Source organism: Rhinoderma darwinii, chromosome 4 (assembly GCF_050947455.1).
Source record: "Rhinoderma darwinii isolate aRhiDar2 chromosome 4, aRhiDar2.hap1, whole genome shotgun sequence".
Lineage (NCBI taxonomy): Eukaryota > Metazoa > Chordata > Amphibia > Anura > Rhinodermatidae > Rhinoderma > Rhinoderma darwinii.
The window spans coordinates 197,552,534-197,573,127 of record NC_134690.1 but is presented as its reverse complement, the minus strand read 5'-3'; the positions used below and the strand labels follow the sequence as shown (position 1 = coordinate 197,573,127).

Here is a 20,594-nt window from a genome sequence, read left to right as displayed (position 1 = left end):
GTTTAAGGCATACATTTAAAACATAACATGTGGTGTTGAAGTACATTAAGTGTTAAGGGTCTGTTGTATGTGCCTGACCAAGGAGCCAAGTAACCGTCATATAGTTCGCAGCCTGATGTCAACTGCCAGTTACATGGTTCTGACACTGGTGCCAAATTTATGTAATGCTACGACATCTCCAGAGTCATTAAATCACAATGTTATTTGTAAAATAGTAAGCCACATGCAGGGGACCAAAAAGCCACTAGTGGGGGTCACTACCATAATGGTCCCTTAATGCACTGAATTCTGAGAGGGTTTTTTCTCTCCAGATTATTGTATAGAGCCTGGTGTAAAGACTACACTACTCAAATTACCAGACTAAGCTTTTGCAGACACTGAACACACGAGGAGTACTGAGAGATGTGAGCTCAGAGACCTTCTGAAATGTGAGAAAATGTTAGCAACATTTCTATGTAGATTATTTTATATACCTATAAATGAACCTTAAAATGACAAAAAAAAGAACATACAGATTACGAAAGGGACTGACAATTTTGTGACATTGTAAAGGATTCCTGCGATAAAAAAAAATAAAAATAAAGATTTACGCAGTCCTTTTTTCCTTCCAAAAAAGAAAATCTATTTTTAAGTGTCTGACTAGTGTTGTATTGCAGCCATGTTCCAATCCATAGTAGCGGCAGCAATCCGTATGTGGAAAACACATTCCATCATATATTTCCTTCAAGATTAGGTTGTTTTCTCATAAAATTAAAATCAAAAGCAAATTAAAAATACAAATCTCGGCTCTGCAAAAGCCTAACATTAGTATTAGTATTAGCATCGCAGTGATATTCTACATTAATAACGGCCATATTGTGGAAAAGTACACGACACTTAAGGCTTTCACATCTAGTAACTTTGGAAATGAAAGCTGCTCAATAAAGAACAAATGTTTCTAACTGTAAGATGGAAAACTAACATTTCTGAGAAGCGTAACCTTCTGTGTGCTGAGAATTAATTCCAACCAGTGATACTGATCAAAGTTTTGCTTTCGAGATGCAAAATAGAAGATATGACGTCATGAACTTTAGGATATCCAAAAAGTCCATGCTTTGCAGGGAAGACTCAGTTTAAAAAATATTACATTGCAGGGGGTTGACCTAATAGGACAAACCCTCCTCTGATTTCTATGGTTCTTGCTGCTGAAACCTGCGGCAATTAACTGGTATTAGGCAGCCACGCATTTCAACCAAATGGGCGACCGTGTAATACATGGTTGTGCCAAATCTTCCAGAATGCCAGTTGCTCTTACCAGTGGCTTTCTACTGTGGGTAATAGATCGGGATCCCGGACAGGGATTCCCATCTGACGTCGATGTGGCCTAATAGGGCATCTAGAAATTGGTTGTCCTGATTAACCTCACTATTCTGCAGCTGGGGCAATTCAAAAATAGTCCAATGACCTTTTCTGCAACCTATCGTAGGCTACAGAATAGTTTAATACAGTATTTCAGAAGAAACTGTGACTTTGCTTGATATTCTGTGACTGCCCTTCGGTAAATTTTGGACTCTTCAGCTGAGTTGTGTAGCAGGACATACAGATAATGCAATTCCCTACTATTAAAGCCGGGGGTCTTTACAAATATTTAAAAAAAAAAAATAATTATAATTTATGCATAAAATTAATGAGGTTTCCTTTATTTATATTCTTAATTTTGATTTACTCATGCTCCCAAGCAGTAATGCATACCCAGCATGGTTCCCAAACTTAACTCCAGAAGTGTGTGATGTAGGTTGAGGATCGATTTATCTTCAATCATATAATAATACACCGACACGTGAATCACAGTCATGTACTGCTCTGTAAGGCTCAGTGATTATATTATTGCATGTCACATGCTGGATGCGGTTAACGTGATCAAAGTGCACCTGCGCTGTCAAGGGACCACCTTCAAGAGCAGCCAAAATGACAAGCCAGCCAAATGGATTTATTTCTAAATGCGAGCAGCAGTATGAAAAATGGCACCACTAGCTTCAGTCTACTGAACAGAGACGGTTTAAAAGTTTTATGCCTTTTTAAAGGAACCCTAAATGTAGAAAATAAAAACATGAAAATAAATCCCAGCAATTCAAGGGTTATTCCCATCTCTCTCTTTTTGCCCCCATCTGTGTGTGCTCCTGATGCTGCCATCATAAACTTCTGATAGCAGCATCGAGCTCACAAAAAACACTGTGCCGAGTGCAAACGTAGGGAACGGCTCCTGTGCAATCCCTGGAGCCGTCTCTAACAAATAATACAACGAGAAGGAGAGGAAGAGTCGGGAGATGGCAGCTTCAGCCCGCTCCCGGGAATATAGCCAGCAGAGACAGGAGATTGCAAACTGCGGTGGTGGTCGTTTCCATCAGAATGGCCACTGCAACAAAAAGGACAGAATGGGGGTGGAGAGGAGGTCATAGCTGCAAAACGCTGCATTACAGAAAGAAGAAGTTATTACATTTACACTCCTGGACACTTGGGCACAAAAAAAACCTTGTGTTGGGTATAACCGTTTAAATGCGGATTTATAAGTATATGGCCAATTTTACATTTTGGGTGGTAAAACACAATAAAAAAATCTCAAATCAAAATCTTCAGTTTCCAGATTTGAAAAAGAAGCCTTCTGTTCTATTATAAAAGACGAGAAGAATATGCAAGCAGCGCAGGTGGAGGGAGAAGCAGAAGTTGATCAACTTCCTTTTACACTGATGATGGTTTACAAATGGGATTAGGCTGATTAGCAATTACAATTCTGCATTATGTCAAATTGCATGTATGTAGTCAGTTTTGGTGTTAACATTACTTCATTGAAATGTAGAAAACAAGCACAGCTGTTGTAGAGATCTGCCAGCAGCTTCACTTGCAGCTGTGTAAGGGATGACTGTGTCTTACATGCCATAAATCCTCATCTGGTACACTACATGTATCTTCGCAATGTATTACGCCCAATCCAAGAGTATAGCAGTGAAATCTAGTCTTTACATCCATCTCGTAATAAAAAATAAAAAAAATGTGGATAAATCACTATCCATTAGTTACCAACCCGTATCTCATTAGCTCTGATCATGGGCCCAATAGTCTAATGATGATCTATGCTTTCCATCTTTTAGAGAAAACTCTCTGGAGTGCTAGATGTTTAAATTGTTACGGGCTAGAAAAAAAAGAAACGCAATACAGCAATCTAGATTGTACCATGCCTGCTGAACGGAGGCTAGGCCAGACACTTTTCCGGATCATGGACCCTCGATTAGAAACATTCAACCTTTGCCAAATACCAGGGAAGTCAAGACTAATGTAGACAGGGTGTCAAGATCTGCAACTGCATGCGGTGGCAAGACACCGAAGATTAAAAGGCTGATACTGGCCTTTTAACTGATATTTGGGACACAGAAATCTCTTTACTGTGAAGCAGTTAAACTATGTACACGATTAAAAGCTATTTTTTTTCTTTTATTAAATGAATGTTTTTAAGCAACTTTTAAATGACCTTTTATTAAAATGTATTTTTACTTTTTAAGATACAGCTTCTACAGTATGTATCTTGTATCATTCTCCGCTGAATCGATATTAGCTGGCTCCTGTACGCCAGAGAACGCAGAACCAGCTTTCTGCCGAGCCATTAGTCCAGCTAAACCCACCGAATTGGCCGAGAAGGAATTATACAGCTTTTACGTATATAGGATACATAAAAATTTAACAAAGTGAATTTGAAAGTTGCTTACAAACACAAAATACATTTATTCAACAAAAAAAGTTGCTTACAAACGGGTACATAGCCTTTAAAAATCATGCTATTTTTTATTATTGGATCATAAGCCTATAAAATTGAGCATGCATTAGAAGACCAATGATAAAAGGTATATAATCTCCTAGTACAAAATAAAACTCACATAAGCCATAATTAACTAAAAACTACTTTCTGCAATGAAAACAAAGTGACAGCACGTCAAATTCTCTCAGGCACCCTCACCAACATGAATCATTCCAAGCACAGTAGGCATATTATCTGCGATGAGACTTTTTACCAGAATCATTGAAATTTACATCTTTTTACACAATTACAGACTGCAAGTAGCCTGCCAAAGGATCTGAGTCAGGAAGTGTGAAAAATACTAATTTATTTCCTTCCCCATGCAAGTCTATTCTGCATAATGACATTTTTAGCATACAGAATTTGACGCTTTGGGAGAAGAAAACAGACTCACTAATACGGTTAGCTTACCTTTATCTTAGACAGAAGAGCATCAATGGACAACTCCAGGTCCTTCACCTGTTTGTTCATCTCCGGCTTCCCTTCCTTAAGAGCATTAACAACTTCATTGAATTTGATAAGCCTGGATTTCAGTGTACAAACCTTCATCATACCATCAATTCTGAAAAAGAAAAGGAAAATTAGATTTAGAAGGGTTTAGAGTCTATTTTGCAAGGACATGCATATATATATATATATATATATATATATATATATATATATATATATATACATATACACATACACATATATATACACAGACACATACACATATATACATACACACACACACACACACACATATATATATATATCTATTTAGATTTATCACTATAGTAAAAGAGAAACTATAACGTAACAAAGCATGCTATTTTCTAGTTTGCATACTAGAAACGTTCAATTCTGATACAAAACTTTAACTTCTCTAAACTTTAGGTGGTCTAGAAGATCTGGAACTTTGAATACCCCTTAATGCTTCCCCAGGCGCACACAGAGCAGCATATTCTAGTTTTAAGGAGCCATATACACAATTTGGGATGACTAGTTTATGTGCATTAATAGCTGTGGTTCACCGCCTATTTTAACCATATAATTGTGCCAGCTACATAGCAGCATTTTCTCCAGCGGTGCCACTGCAAATGCACCAGACACATTGTGCCCGTTTTTCTTACATGGTCCTGCAGTGACCCCTACTCCACTATCAAAAGCTTCAGGATGACCACCCATTTTTAAAATTAAACTGGTGCGGCGATCAGCAGCTTCTCTCAACCCTGGGGATCAGCTGCTATCGTCAGCAGAAGCCAAGTCCAGACATGCATTTCAGCTGATCAATGAATGGCCCTTCATGTAATGCATGGATGTGGCGGATCTGCTAGAGCAAGAACCGCTCTTACAGAATCGCTCCCCTGGCACATAGAGGTGGGGGCCCAAGTGGTGGACCTCCCTCTCAATGTTCATATGCCCTAATAGGGAATATGGACAGGGGTTGTCATCTTGATACAACTCTTTTTAATGTAGCCATTTCATCCTGTGCTAATCTCTAGAGTCAGAGATTATCACTCAATACTGCTGTGGAGCAAAAACAAAGATTGATCTCCTCCATCAGGGAGTGGTGTGCCAGGTATCTGGGACTCACTGAACCCTGGACACTTGTTTGTCATAGGATTAGGACATATCACTAGGAAATGCCATCCCGATCTGTCCTCACGATAAGACTACATCGATCCCTAGATTGACTGGGTTGCAGCACTAGGTAAAGTGCAGTTACCCCCTTCAAATGTTTTTTTCTGCACAACGCACCTCCCCACCCGTCATTGTAATGAAGGAACAGCCATCTATCTACTAACTCTCTTCCCGAATCTGGTAAAGTCTCAAATCTCCTGACAGCTAAATCAAATGGCAACTTTTTTCTATTAATTCTTCTGGATCTGTCTGAAGCATTTGACACTGTAGACCGTCAACTCCTACACCATACGCTCGTCTCTATTGGCCTGAAGAATACTGCTCTCTATACAGAGCCCCTATTGGACAATCTATCAGCAGATTTGGCTTCCAGTACCACCTCTCTGCTGAGGACACCCAATTATATACCCCTTCCAGTGACATCACCCCTGCTCTAATACAAAACACCAGTGTTTGTCTGTTCGCTGTCTCTAACATCATGTCCTCTCTCTCTCTCTCTCTCTCTGAAACGGAATATCTCAAAAACTGAGCTCCAGGTGTTTTCGCCACCTACCAACCTACGCAAACCTCATGTCTCCATTTCAATATGTGGTACTACTATTACTCCTAGGCAGCATGCACACTGTCTTGGGAAAATGTTAGACTCAGATCTTTTCTTTATTCCTTATATTCAATCACTTGCATGTTCATGTCACCTGCACCTCAAAAACCTCTCTAGAATCCGCCTTTTCTAATTGTGAAAACAGTCAAAACTCTCATTGTCGCTCTGATTCACTCTTGTCTTAAATACTAGAACGCATTACTAAATCGGTCTTCACTAAACTTTCCCCCTCCAATCTATCCCCAATGACAATCACTTTTTACACTTTGTGTCTCCCTTATTTCCGCATAGGATTGTAAGCTCTTGTGAGCAGCTTCGTCAATCCTCTTGTTTGAATTGTATATTAGTTTTGTCACTATGTAACGTCTGATATTATCTGTACATGTTCCCTGTGAATTGTAAAGTGCTGTGGAATATGTTGGCGCTATATAAATTGAGATTATTATTATTATCTGGACAGGAGTGGATTTGTGCTGATCCACAATAAGGTCCTTTACACAGAAGAGCTGGTGATCAGAGATGGGTTTCTTTTCCTGAATATCAGAGCTCTGTAGGGTGAAAAACAAATATTTTTTTTTTTTACCTTTTTGCCATGAAGAGCCCCTATTTTGTCAGTGGATTTGAAACCAATTAGTAAAGGCAGTGTGCATAGATAAAGGACTAGCAGGCCAACAGGGCGAACTGGTCGCAAAGAAATGTAACAGCTCTGTGATCATTGGTTTAAACAAGATCATTTTAGTTACTGTGTTTTTGCTCCATTGTGGCTGCTCATTGACAGCTTTGAAGTGAAACGGAGAATAGATTAACATAAAAAGTTGAAAAGATGACAAATGCCTAGCACTTAATGCCCATGATTAATTTTAGGAAGGACCAGCGCTTGCTTCACAAAAGAATTGGCATCTGCACCAATAAAAGTAGTTGTTAAAATGTAAAAACAAGATGATGGCGGTATTATGGTTACGTTGTTTCCAAAAGGAAACAGATCATTCAATCTGTCAACTGATTGGGATGAATTGCTCAATCTAGAAACACTTAATGGCTGTCTCATTCTACATAGGTATTGAGCACCTGTTCAGGATTACAGTCCTACGTGTCTGAAAATCATTCTGTGATTGTGAGTACAAGTTGTCGGATCAATCTGGCAGAAATAAAGATACATAATAATAAAACAATCTACAAATCATGTGATGGGTGAAGGAGAAAATGGATTTGATTCTGTATGCAGCCTTCATTCTTACCGTGGTTTGTGTTTCTTTCTGCAGAGCCACATCCGAATGGTCTTTTGCATTTTAATGCAAGCAGATGCCCGATATTTAATTTTATTTTTCACTTTAAAAGAAAGATAGGAAAGTATTTTCAATAAAAAAATATATATTTTAGTATATTCATAAGCACAAGTTAACAGGAAAAACTAATTTTAAGCAGTACCAATCCATGCATATCCACAGTAAGTTTCACTTACTGTGCGACAGTGTTAAAACAAACATAGAAAATACACAACTTTCTCACTTAAAGGGGTTGTCTCATGAAGACAACCCCTGCCCGTTTTGCCCATTAGGGCAATGAACACCATAGAAGAGGGTCTCCTGCTAGGGACACCCCTCAATGAGCCTTCGTGGAGAAAAATTCGGGTGAACTTGTATTATAAATCAGCGGTTTATCCGGGGGTTGCGGGAGCCGGACTTGAGGCTGCAATATGAAACGTTGTCTTTGAGGGGACAACCCCTTTCATCTCCATTTCTTCTTTCATCCTATTATGTTTCATATTATAATCAAGTCTGAGAAATATATAAAGGGCTCTTCTATATGTGTCTCAGAAGATCAGCAATTTACCCTCTTCCTCACATTCCTGTGTCTGGCTGATCTGTCTGCAATAGGAGGCAGACAATGTTAAGCCCTGCATTTTAGATAACACCCAATCCCACAGTGGCTTGCCAGATGAAAATGCAAAAGATCAGAAGAAAATGAAGCCATGTTCACTTTCATCAATAGGGTCTAGGTCAGGGGTCTCAAACACACGGCCGCATGCAGTCCCTGAGACTGTCATCTGCGGCCCGCGGGACTTTGTAGCTCCCTCGGAAGAGAGTGCAGTCTGAAGGAGGAGCACGCCCCTCACACAGCGCACTGTAGAGATAGTGCACTCCCCCCAGCGGCTTTGATAGCCCTACACTCTCCCTCCCTGTAGATAGCTCTATTGGGGCTCGCTCTAGGAGTGGCATCCCCAGTCAGAGCATTGCAGAGGCTTTGGCCGGGGATTCCTCTGCTGGAGGAGCCCCTGAAGTCACTGTCCATATATGGACAGTGATGTCAGGGGCTTCCCCGGAGAAGGAGTCCCAGAGGAGAGATTATACTAGCGCTCTCCATCAGGACCCCGGCTCTGGGGAAGCCCCTGACACCACTGTCCATATATAGACAGTGATGTCAAGAGCAGAGCTGGAGTCCCAGGAAGAGTGCTAGTAGCGGTCTGTTCTGGGACTCCGGCACTGGGGGAACCCCTGACATCACTGTCCATATATGGAGAGTGATGTCAGGAGCAGAGCTGGAATCCTAGGCAGAGCGCTAGTAGCACTCTGTCCAGGACTTCGGATCTGGGGTTGCCCCTGACATCACTGTCCATATATGGTAGTAGTACTCTACCTGGGACTCCTGCTCTGGGGCTGTCCCTGGCATCACATTCCGGTCCAGGAGGATCCCCTGATGTCACTGGCAATGCTCTGGCTGGGAATTCCACTACTAGATGGAGCCCCAATGGAGCTATCTGCAGGGGGGTCTGGCACTATCTACAGAGGGCACTGTGGCACTATCTACAGAGGGCACTGTGGCACTATCTACAGAGGGCTCTGTGGCACTATCTAAGAAGGGGCTGCCCAATCTTGCCATTCTTGTGTCTGCCAAATGCTGCCAACTGAGCCGCCGGACTGCATTTAACTACACTTAAACTGGATTGTTAAAATAAGCACGTGAAGTAAACTCGCAAATTTCCGGTAAATTTAAACCAAGCATTATTATAGTAATGCAGTATTTTTATAGTAATGTAGTATAATTATAGCAATCTAGTATTGTTCTAGAGATGTCGTTTTGTTAGAATAGTTCAAATAACGAATTGATTACCAATAATTTTTTCTATGTGCGGCCCATTCACCCGCCGAGTTTGAGACCCCTGGTCTAGGTTTTAGGGTGAACGGCAGTAATAAAAATAGAAAAAAACATCTTATCGTACATTTTTTAGGCAGCCCGATCAGTTTTTTGAGTTTGCTGGGCATTACTAGAGTTCAGGGAGCTGCAACTCATGACCATTTTGCATTTTCACAGTGTGGTCACCTTTTATATTACAGAAGTGCTAAAAGGCTTGTCCAGGCTGGGGGCTGTTTATTCTACCGATGAGCTATCCACAGGATAGGTCACCAGCATATGATCAGTGGGGGTCCGACAACCGGACCTCACACCGATCAGCTGGTTCGTGTGCCTCCAGGCGCCGGGAGTTCGCACAGCTCGTCCCGGAAGCAGATGGCTTTGAACTCTGTATAGTGGCCGTGCTGGGTTACTGCAGCACTCATATTCACATGGATAGGAGCAGAGCTGCAGTACTGGAAAACCGACCCTGCATAGCTCCCGGCGCCCAGAGGCAGCCAGAACAGCTGATTGATGCAGGGTCTGGGTGTCGGACCCTCACGATCATATACTGATGACCTATCCTGCGGATAGGTCATCAGAATGAAAAACCACTCCGTAACCAGACACCCCCTTTAATAGCTGGTATTACAGATGCGCTACCATCACTTTGGCTCCATTGTTTTTGTAAAGGATGGCTGTTGGTCTCATATGGTGGAGAAGGAAGTTTTAGGGAAGTAATAGAATTGCAACGGAATGTAAATTCATCTTTTCTGTAGCTGAATCAAATAAAAATCCTTGAGAATCCCTTTAAAAACAATAACAAAACTCAGATTTGCAGAATTGGCATTATCTATGCAGAAAATTTGTGTTGAAATGAATTTATTTTGGTTATTAGTGAATTAGAAGTTATTATCCAGTATAACAAAATTACTGCATTGGAATTTCTAGAGCTAAAAATACTTTTAATATGGTAAAAATAATATAAGCACATGGGGAACCGGGCCAGTACAGATAGCTTCAAGATTGTAACGGACAATGCCAGCAGCTCAGCGTTTTTACAGGAGTTGAATGGTTCCAGCTGTCAAAGAAGAGCACTAATGTGCTTCCTATTCCCGCATATTATTACACCCATAATGCATTTTGGCTGCACAGGCCTAAGCCACTCTAATCACATTTAGTGGTTGGCTAAGGTGTTAGTGACTGCTGACTGCAGAGGTACAAGATAATTTTAGCACAGAAAATGCAGTTGACAACTAGAAAATTCCCATGGCAGCTAAAATTAACTTCGGAATAATGAAAATGCTGTATATTGCTAAACATATGAGGATTTGGATATAAAAAAAAAACACTTGCCTGGCACCTTTAATGCCTATTCTGTGTCCGTATAACTATATAGGGTGCAGAGGTTGCAGTTGCAACCGGGCCATGGAGACTAAGGGGGCAAAAAAAGGGCCCTCTCCCCGATATAAAGCATGTGTGATAGGTGGGGGGCACGGTTACAGATTTGTCATCATGGCCTAGGAACTTACATCTCTAGTATATGTATTTTGACACACTAACCACCTTATTATTTTTTTTAAGTTAGAATTTTCCATCAACTGTTCAGAGGAAATAGAATGTGTACATACGTTTGTATTTGTATCTAATGTATGTATGTATGTATGTATGTATGTATGTATGTATGTATAAAAAAAAAGTGGCATGTTCTTTCCTGCCGCGGTTCCACCTCTTACCTCCCATTAACCCATTGTTCCGCCTCTGACCTCCCAAATCAATGGGAAGCAAAGAAAGCGTTTTTCGCTGTGTTTTTTGCCTGCGGCGCTCAACGGCCGTTTGTGAAAAACGCAGGAAAAACTGTGTCAAGAAAGTGAAGGCAGGTCCTTACGAACGAGGCCTTAACATTTTTGAGCCAAAGCCAGAAGTGGATCCAAAAAGTAGAAATAGTAAAAGGCCTAGTCCACACTCAGTTTTTCGCAGGCGGAAAAATCTGCCTAAAAATTAATTCAGAATTTTTTGCGGCGTTATTCAGCCTCTGCCATTGAGTGCCGCGGGCAAAAAACACAGCAAAAACTGCTTTCTCTGCCTCCCATTCATGGGAGATCAGCGATGGAAACGCCTGAAGAAAGGGCCTGACTATTCTATTTCCTGCAGGGGTTTTGTTCCGCTCACGGGAAAAAACAACCTCCACGTCCCATTGAAATCAATAGGAGGCGTTTCGGACGTTTTTTTGTGCGGTTGTAAAAACAGAAAAAGAAACGGGTATGTATATGGGAACTAAATAATTAAAACATGAAAAGTAGCACAAAAATCTTTTATTCCAACAGAAGTAGAACGTGTACATAATTAAAATAATTTAAAATAGCAAACACCTGCTAAAAATGACTTCTAAAGGGGGAGTTAGGCGTTTTTTGCAGGCGGAATTTCTGCCTCAAAATTTAGTTTGGAAGTTTGAGGCAGATTTTCCTCTCCCTGCACGCCGATTTTCGCAGCGTTTTTTGCCCGCGGCCATTGAGCGCCGCGGGCATAAAACGCCGCGGAATACGCTTTCTCTGCCTCTCATTGAAATCAATTGGAGGTCAGAGGCGTAAACACCCCAAGATAGGGCATGTCGCTTCTTTTTCCCGCGAGGCGGTTTTACCGCTCGCGGGAAAAAGACGCCTCCGCCTCCCATTGAAATCAATGGGAGGCATTTTCGGGCCGTTTTTGACGAGTTTTTTTGGCGCGGTTTCCGTCAAAAAACTCTGTGTGAACATAGCCAAAGTCACCCTGATAAGTAACCAAACAAAAGCCCCCACAGTCCACCAGAACCCCTCAACCTATATAGCTAACCATAAACAAAATCAAACAGACGGGTTATAAATACCAGGATATTTTGGTGCAGTTTCCACATCTAAAGCAGCGCCAAAAAACTCTGTGTAAACATACCCTAAAGGAAAGACGGATACTTCTTTTTTTTTTCATACTTTTATGTAGAAAACTGCATAGAAAACGTCCACAAAACTGCTTTCCATCCAGAAACAGTGCCACTTTGTCAATAGGCTATGTCTAGTATTGCAGCTCAGCCAGAATCAATTGAGCTGCAACTAGAATTGTACTGTTTCTATGAAGAAAAGGAAAATTTACCCTTTTTTTTCTAATCTTGTGTGAACCCTTTAAAAAAAACACCACCCTCAATAGTTAATTCCATATTTTCCCATTAAGACTGTGTGTCATAGTTTTAAGACGCAGCATTAGAAAGAACCTTCCTGCTTGTCCTCCCTATGCAATAATTTCTCCGATATAAGACAGTAGTATAGGTTTTCTACTGTAACATCCCTCAGAAAAGCCAATGATATGGGAGTAAGGAATTACGGTACATATTTTGACAGAATAAGCGTGTGTGTGGATATAAAAAATATAAAGTATAATCAAACCTTACATATATTTGCACCATTATTTATAGCACTGTGTTTGTGTGTATTGGTGTGTGTATCCCTTTACCCAGGTACAAGGACTTCTGTGTGGCTATTAAGCCTCAGGCACATGGTCGTGCCCATAATCTCGGCCCGCGATTGCAGGCATGGCCGGATGCGGTCAGCCATCCGCATTTGCGGGTCGTGCTCCCATACAAAGTACAGCCCGTAAAAAGCAAAAGAACTGACATGTCCTATGTTTTGCAGTACACTTCTACGGCCTGGACACCTTCACGGGAAGGTGTCCGCGGTCAATAGAAGTGAATGGGTCTGTAATTGCGGACGATTTTTACGGTCGCGTGCATGGGGCCACGGGAGAATTGCGGCCACATTCATTCCTATGTGGCCAAGCACACGACCGTGGTTTCCACGGATTGTGCATGGCCCAGGAGCCCGGACCGCAGAAAGAACGGGCACGTCTTATTACGGCCGTGTGCTGCGGTCCAGGCTCATAGCAAATAATGGCCGCGACCATGTGCTTTGGCCTGCGACTTGCGGGCGGCTCACGGGTGAAACTCTGCCGCCGGCCGACCCGAAAATCACGGCGGTGCACATGGCTACGGTCGTGTGCATGAGGCCTTACTGTATTAGAATCCATGCATATTTATTACATAAGAAATTAAAATCCAGATTAGAGCCAAAATAATCAGCCAATTTTGCTTTGCTTAACGTGGAAAACTCAAACGTTTCTTTCTTCAATAAAAAGTAAGGAAACATTTGTACAATTATTATGTACGGACATGCATATAAGCACTAGAAAGGGCAGCGCTCATGACTTTACACAATCCACGGAGGATTAGGAAATAAAATACTTATTAAACGTTTCCATGAGTCTGAATACAAATAGAAAACGTTAACCTTATGAATGCACACTTTATGCTTCACCGCCCAATAATCCACTTACATTTTATGACAGAAAGTGCACACCACTGGACCTTCTTCCAGCGACTGCAGATAAGCCAGTGATTGACACGCTTTATCAGTTCAGCTAAGTGATCTGGATCAGACTTCATGATCTGATCAAATTCAGCAAACTGAAAGAAAGAAAAGAAACATTAAAAAAAAGCCCCAGTACAAGGAAAGAATGAAAGAGGATGTCTCATGTATGGCATTTTCATTTTATTAATGAGATGTAAGTCTGTAAAAGATAAATAATGTGTTTGCTCTTCTTTTTAATTGTTGTAGCTATTAATTTTTTATTTTTATAAACTTCCCCGGGGGCAGCCATATTGAAATACACATTTCCTTCCTGTGTTGTCTATAGACAGTAAAGCAGGTGTATGCGTTTTACAGCTGCAAAAAAAGAAATGGAAGACAATTGACAGAAAAATGTCAGAGAATTCACTTATAGAAGTGATGGAGTACAGCCCTCTCCACCAAATACCAGGGAGTGTCAAGAGAGCCGCATACAGAGTGTTACAGTGTGTATAGTATTACACATTCCGCATCCAATGTCTGTAAATGAGTTTTTGTAACCCCATTCCCATTCAGCGGGGAAAAAATCCATGCAGATTTTTGTTCACGTTGCAGAAAAAAATCTATGGAAATATGTAGCAGGCAAATCTGACACTTGTGAACATGCTGTACCCTATGACTAAGGGCCTGTTCACATCACCGTTCGCTTTCCGTTCCGGGGTTCCGTCGGAGGTTTCCGTCGGGTTAACCCCGCAACGGAAAGTGAAACCACAGCTTCCGTTTCAATCACCATTGATATCAATGGTGACGGAAACATCGCTAATGGTTTCCCGTTCGTCACCATTCCGGCAGGTTTCCGGTTTAACGACAGAATCAATAGTGCAGTCGACTCAGCTATTGATTCCGTCGGAAAACCGGAAACCTGCCGGAATGATGACGAACGGGAAACCATTAGCGATGTTTCCGTCACCATTGATATCAATAGTGACTGAAACGGAAGCTGTGGTTTCACTTTCCGCTGCGGGGTTTACCCGACGGAAACCTCCAACGGAACCCCGGAACAGAAAGCGAACGGTGATTTGAACAGGCCCTAACAAGTCTTTACTAAAGCCACCTGCGAAATATGAGAAACAGTGAGTAGCCTTTCAAATATAGAAGGATAACATTACATTGATATCATTTAAAATCACATGATCCTATGATGCATTTTGTGAACGCATATATGCAGAACAAGGTATAGAAAAAAACCGCTACTACAGTCATCTAAATATAATTGTCGGAAAGGCTTGATTCTTCCAACTATTGAAACTACTAGTCACTTCACAATGTCCCCTTCGCTTTTCTGAAATGTTTTATCTCATCAGTCCATTTCACCATGTATGGTCAGTGGCAGCAAAAAAAACGTACAAATACATGGTCATGTGGTACCAGAAGTTTTTCACTTTTATCTTATTCACCCGCCCTGTTTGTCAGCAGGTAATTAAGTGACATTTCTGTAGGAGCGGACTGCCTGACTTAGGTCAGTGGCTAAGCCAGCACTCTTCTCCGTCACAGAGTTGAGTAGCTGCTTTAAGAGGCTGCACTATGGGCTAAAGGTGGGCGATGAAATAGGAATGAAAGAGGATGTCAAGTCCTGCCTAAGAAGAGCAGGAGCAGCTTGGCTGGGATATAGGTAGTGGGTATGTGCAGAAAAAAAATATTTTTTTGGAATAGTTTATCCCTGGGAGGAAGAAAGAAGTGTTTTTTTCAGGGTTTTTTTTCGGGATATTCTTTATTTAAGGCCATAAGATAAATAAATATATATAAATATATTTCAGCCGACACTTCACTGTAATGGGTGGGATCGTAGATTACTATGATCTAGCTCGTTTGACCCCTTAGATGCCAGGGTCAATAGCGATTGCGGCATCTAAGCTGTCAGAAAGAGGGGCGTACCCCGTTTAACATCCGATCTTTCCCTAACGACTTGATCCCAGGGTGCCGATGGTTGTCATGAAGGCCCACAGGTCTGAAATCTTTGTGCTCCTATGAAACCCTACAAATAAAAAAACTGATCAAAAAGTCTTATGCACCCCAAAATGGTGCCAATAAGAACTACAGGACACAGAGGTTGGAGGGCTTTTTTATTTTTATTTTTTCTTCAAATCGATGGGAAAATAAAGAAAAGTTATGGCTCTCAGAACATTAATTTTTTTTTTCCATCAATACGTTTTTTCATTGTAAAAGCTGTAAACTATAAAAAACAAATAATCTATCAATTTGGTATTGTTATAATCGTATTGACCCACAGAATAAAGGTAACATGGCATTTTTACTACACGGCGAACGCCACAAAAATTAAAAACAAAAAACAATGGAGAAATCAAATATTTTCCAGCTTCCCAGTAGATTATATGGTACAATAAATTGTACCGGAAAAAAATACAACTTGTCCTGCAAAAAACAAGCCCTCAAATGACTATATCGACGGAAAAATAAAAAAGTTATGGCTCTTGGAAGGTGGAAAGGTAAAAACGAAAATAAAAAAATGAAAAATGGCAGCGACGGGAAGGAATTAAAGCCTGTACAGAATCCAAAAATAGGTGCAGAGACACTACCGACCTAATTAAAAATCTGGAATATAGAGAAGAGAACAAAAAAAAAAAAAAGGAGTACCACTCAATTCAGTAAAGAAAAAAAAAAGTCTACCCACGTACGTGCACGTTTATTTGATTGTATGTAATATATATATATATATATATATATACACACATACATACACATGTATGATAAGCGGTTTGGTGTGTAAATGTGCAGGAAGATACAGTATGAATGCATCTTCATAAACACTAACACTCCATACATTAACAAGTACATTCTAATTTTCAAGGATAAAAGGAAGTGAGGGGTTAATAACATAAGCTGAAAAATAGGTCATAGAATTGCAAGTCAGGACCCTTATCTCATCACATTCAGCCTTAAACAGTAGACTCTTACCTTGCCAGGCCTGAAAAACACCTTAGTTAACCCAAATTTGTAATCATTTTCATTTAAGCCCAAGGCTTTGAACAGAGCCTGTAACATAAAAGAAGCACATTAATAGGCTTGAATTCATACCCCTTAAAATAGGCTTCAAAGCGAACAATAAATTATTAAAACATGAGCAGTTTTGGCAGATGATTTTACACAGCATGAAAATAATTTTTGTCACAATTAAGATGAGATATACCTTGCAGAATAGTCTGGGGTCCAGGCGAGACATCTTCTCTGGCATATACTTCTTATACATGTTATAGAGTTCATGGAATGAGGCTCGGGATGGGAAGCCTCCCTGCATTAGATCCAGGACAGATACCATACCTGGGGACATCAAAATAGAACATCTATTTATATTTATAGATTATTTTTTATAATTAAATTTCGTTTTTAGTATGTGTAACCAGCAAAACAGAAAATACAAATCAATTTTAAAAAAAACTACTATGCAAGAGTTAACTGCTGTTCAACAACACCACTACTACTATACAACTAAAAAACCCTGATCCTAGTATGCGGCCCTGGTTGCATTTAGTTTTTCGTCTGGATATACAGCTTGACAAGCACAAGTATTAGCTCAGGTTATAATGCACATTTTGGACTCCGCTCTGCTCTAGTGACTAGTACTTCATGGTACTTCGTCCCTGGTGCTTCATAGCTATGCTCCTTGTACGTTTCTATGGTTGAAAAAGTGGGTGTGGCTTGCTTCCCGTACAGGATTTAGAGACATTTATGCCGCAACTCTACTCCACACGGACCCTGGTGTACAAAAAAGGGCCATCATTGTAGCCAACGTGAAAGATAATGCCAGTGATGTATGCTGTGACACATTTATCAAAGAAAGCATGTGTGGTCATAAATTTGTCTACACAAATGTAAATAAATTAGCCGAGCTTTAGTTTTGGCTAAAATAACACAATTTTTAATAAATGTGGGCCAATATTCTGGAACATGTTGTAGTCAACTATTAGGACGTCAATTTATAAAGACAGACTTAGGCTAGATTCACATATGCCGTTTTCATGGCAGTTGTTTTGTGCCAAAGCCCAGAGTGGATCCAAAATAAGGAGGAAAAGTATAACGAGAGACTGCTACTTCTCTTTTTTGTATCCGCTCCTGTGTTTTGGCTAAAAAATCTGCATGTGTGATTCCAGTTTAAGTCCCCCTGTACACCCTGCAGATTGTGATTCAGAGATTACTGGGACTAAAAATGTCAGTTCCATTATCTGAATTTTCTGCAGCAGGCACAAAATCTGCAGCCTTAAGGTAGTTCTTGTGCAGCCAAGGTAGGAAAGGTAGCCGTCCAAGGGGACCAGGTAGTCACAACAATGTCATGGTCCATGACAGCAGCATCTGCATAGAAGATGAGAGTCCAAAGTGAAGATCTATCCTAAAAGAGAACATGTGTCATAAAAATGAGCTGTTGTAGGTTAGTCTGCCTTAAAGTAGAGTAAAAGGGAATGTCACACTATTAGTCTGGAGCTCTGTAAAAAGCAAAAGTAGTTGCCGAATAAGAATTAATAATTCTTAAATGAGAATTTTTTTTTAATAAGAAGCAATCAAACACTTCAACGACAGGAATCGACTAGGAAAACGTAAACCAGGCATTTCCTTTTACTTCCTGAGAATGGACACCTGGGGCACCCCCTTACACAGTATGACTTTATGAACCACTGACAAACAACCGTCTAATCGCACAACGAGAATCGGATGGTCATGTCCACAGGGACAATCCTCCCTACCAGCGAGAATCAACATTGTGGCCTAGGAAAGCTCTCAGGAGGGCCGTGCGCTAGGCAGCAACGCCAGTTATAAATGTTGCTACTTTCAGCTTTTACTGATGGTGCTGCTGATAAGAATTTTTACGGCAGCATGATCGATGGAGTTCAGCTATAAACGCTATTTCATATTTCATTTACACTGGCCCATTATTTTTTACAATGGCCATTGTTACTATTATCATTCCTTCCTTCTCACAGATAAGCTTTTAACAAACCGCTAAAACATTTGAATCGAGAGAATGAATAGAATTTGTGCATTTTTGTATCTCTTCAATAAAACATTATACCACTATGGCATAGTCTCAGATGCATAATGCTACAAACTGCAATAAAACGTAAAAGATAAAAAGCCTATTAGTATTCTACTGTAACTAAGTACAATGCAGACTTCAAATGAAAAGTGACATTAAACACCAAAGTTCTTGGATTAAGGATGGTCTCCTTGATCAAACTAGAAAGAAGAAATCATCACAAGAACCTAAAGATGGTATTTTAATTAAAGCGACCGGGAAAGTCTAGCGAGTGAATACGTTCGGAACACCAAAAGAATACTCCGGGCAAGCTTAAAATTGTGAAAATCAACAGAAATGGCTTTGCTATGAAGCTCTAATTCAAATGCAGGTGAACGGCATGGAAATAAATTGCCTGGGGCTCAAGTATTATTTCTTTTGATGTCATCCCCTCATCTGCAGCTTAACTAAACTGAAACAAATCCTGTAGAGGGAATGTGACAGTGAGGCATGATGCAAAGTCTATGTACAGTGACTGCAATGCCAAGCAGCTTTCCTTAGGAAAGGTATTATTTCATTCGGCAGCAAAACACAGCACGTTAAAAAGAATGTTAACCATGAATCAATTTACTCCACACTATGATGGGGTAGCATTGAAACGAATCACATCCTGTACATAGCCAAATCGAAAGCGTCATAACACGTATTTATGTGTACACAAAGCAAGTGCTGAAAGTTTGCATTGGAGAAGTTCCGAGAAAATAGGCGCTAAACAAATGAACTCTTTCAAGACCAATGTCCGCAGAAAAAATTCACAATGTATATATATATTCTTGTGTGCTGTATAAATTTGCAGTCACAGGCGTTCTTGCACCTGTATACACGTTTTGTTTCATTTTGCTGGCATGTGCTGTTCAAACTTTTGTATTTATGTGAATCATATATGTGGGTTTAGTGACTGCCTCCATTTTTTGATCTTGAACTCCTCCCATTCTGCCCTGGGTGATTTTAATTAGTTTAATGCTGGTTCCTACCATCCCCAAGAATATGTAGGTTTAGTCCCAGTTCTGGGTGTATGTGCAGCGTAGGTTCCCACCTCATAGGGGTGGCCTTGTCATGGCAGGTGGGTTCACACAATTTGATCAAAATGTGCGCTAAGAACCTCCCTATTGTAAGTAGATTCAGCAGAAATGCATATTTATTTATCTGTAGTGCTTAGGTGGAATTCGTTTTCGCAGAGTGCTGTCGCCATTTTCTTGTGTGATATATATATATATATATATATATACACACACACACACACACACACACACACACACACACACCTTGGCTAAAGATTTTTTTTTCTTTTTTTGGGGAACAGATCGGGCTTTAATGTAATATCAAACAGCACAACCAGTATCTTTTCATTTTGTACGTATTATATAGGGAGAAATGGGAATAGGGGAAAAATGCAAATGCCCTTTTTTTTCTTATGTAATTTAATGTTATTAGTTGAACCAGAAAAATTTATATCACAAAATAATCCTTGCTCTCTCCTGTGTATAACATTATCCCTATTACACAATTTTAGATTTATTCATAGTGCGCTACCTGCCGTTAGGTGGCATTTGGTATAAAGAAACAGGCACACAGGACCCTATACATAAATTTTGAATGTAGACATAAGAGCGTATATGGCCGAAGACAGGGAGACAAAAACAAGTGACAGGTAATTATTTGTGTAGATTTGATAGAACAGATTCTGCGATATGAACGCATTATTATATGGGTCATGACATCCATGTAAAATGCGTCCATGTCACAGAGGATGATCTCTAGTAGTGCTGGTGGGTTGGGGTATGTGTTAGAATTTTTTTTTATTTCACAAGCTATTTTTTACTATATTTATTTTCTCTATTATTTTCTATATTTTTGTTTACTTTTTGGGGGAAGCTAGGAATGCATAATCTGAGTTATCCCAGCACTCCTATGCATTACAGATAATAGTGATCCAATGCTAATGACTATTAGCAGTGACCTGCATACAGCAGA

The 20,594-nt window shown here is 40.3% G+C and overlaps 1 protein-coding gene across 5 annotated transcripts in view; it reads right to left on the bottom strand.

Annotated features, from left to right (window-relative positions):
* Positions 1-20,594, bottom strand: part of MYO6 (myosin VI) — a 274,062-nt gene that overhangs the window by 38,068 nt on the left and 215,400 nt on the right. For all 5 annotated transcript variants that reach the window (XM_075862043.1, XM_075862045.1, XM_075862044.1 and 2 more), the window contains exons 21-25: positions 16,743-16,873; positions 16,511-16,588; positions 13,524-13,653; positions 7,292-7,382; positions 4,241-4,391 (exon numbers count right to left, since the gene is read on the bottom strand). In XM_075862043.1, coding sequence (XP_075718158.1) covers positions 4,241-4,391; positions 7,292-7,382; positions 13,524-13,653; positions 16,511-16,588; positions 16,743-16,873 — 581 coding nt within the window. The remainder of the gene's footprint in view (positions 1-4,240; positions 4,392-7,291; positions 7,383-13,523; positions 13,654-16,510; positions 16,589-16,742; positions 16,874-20,594) is intronic.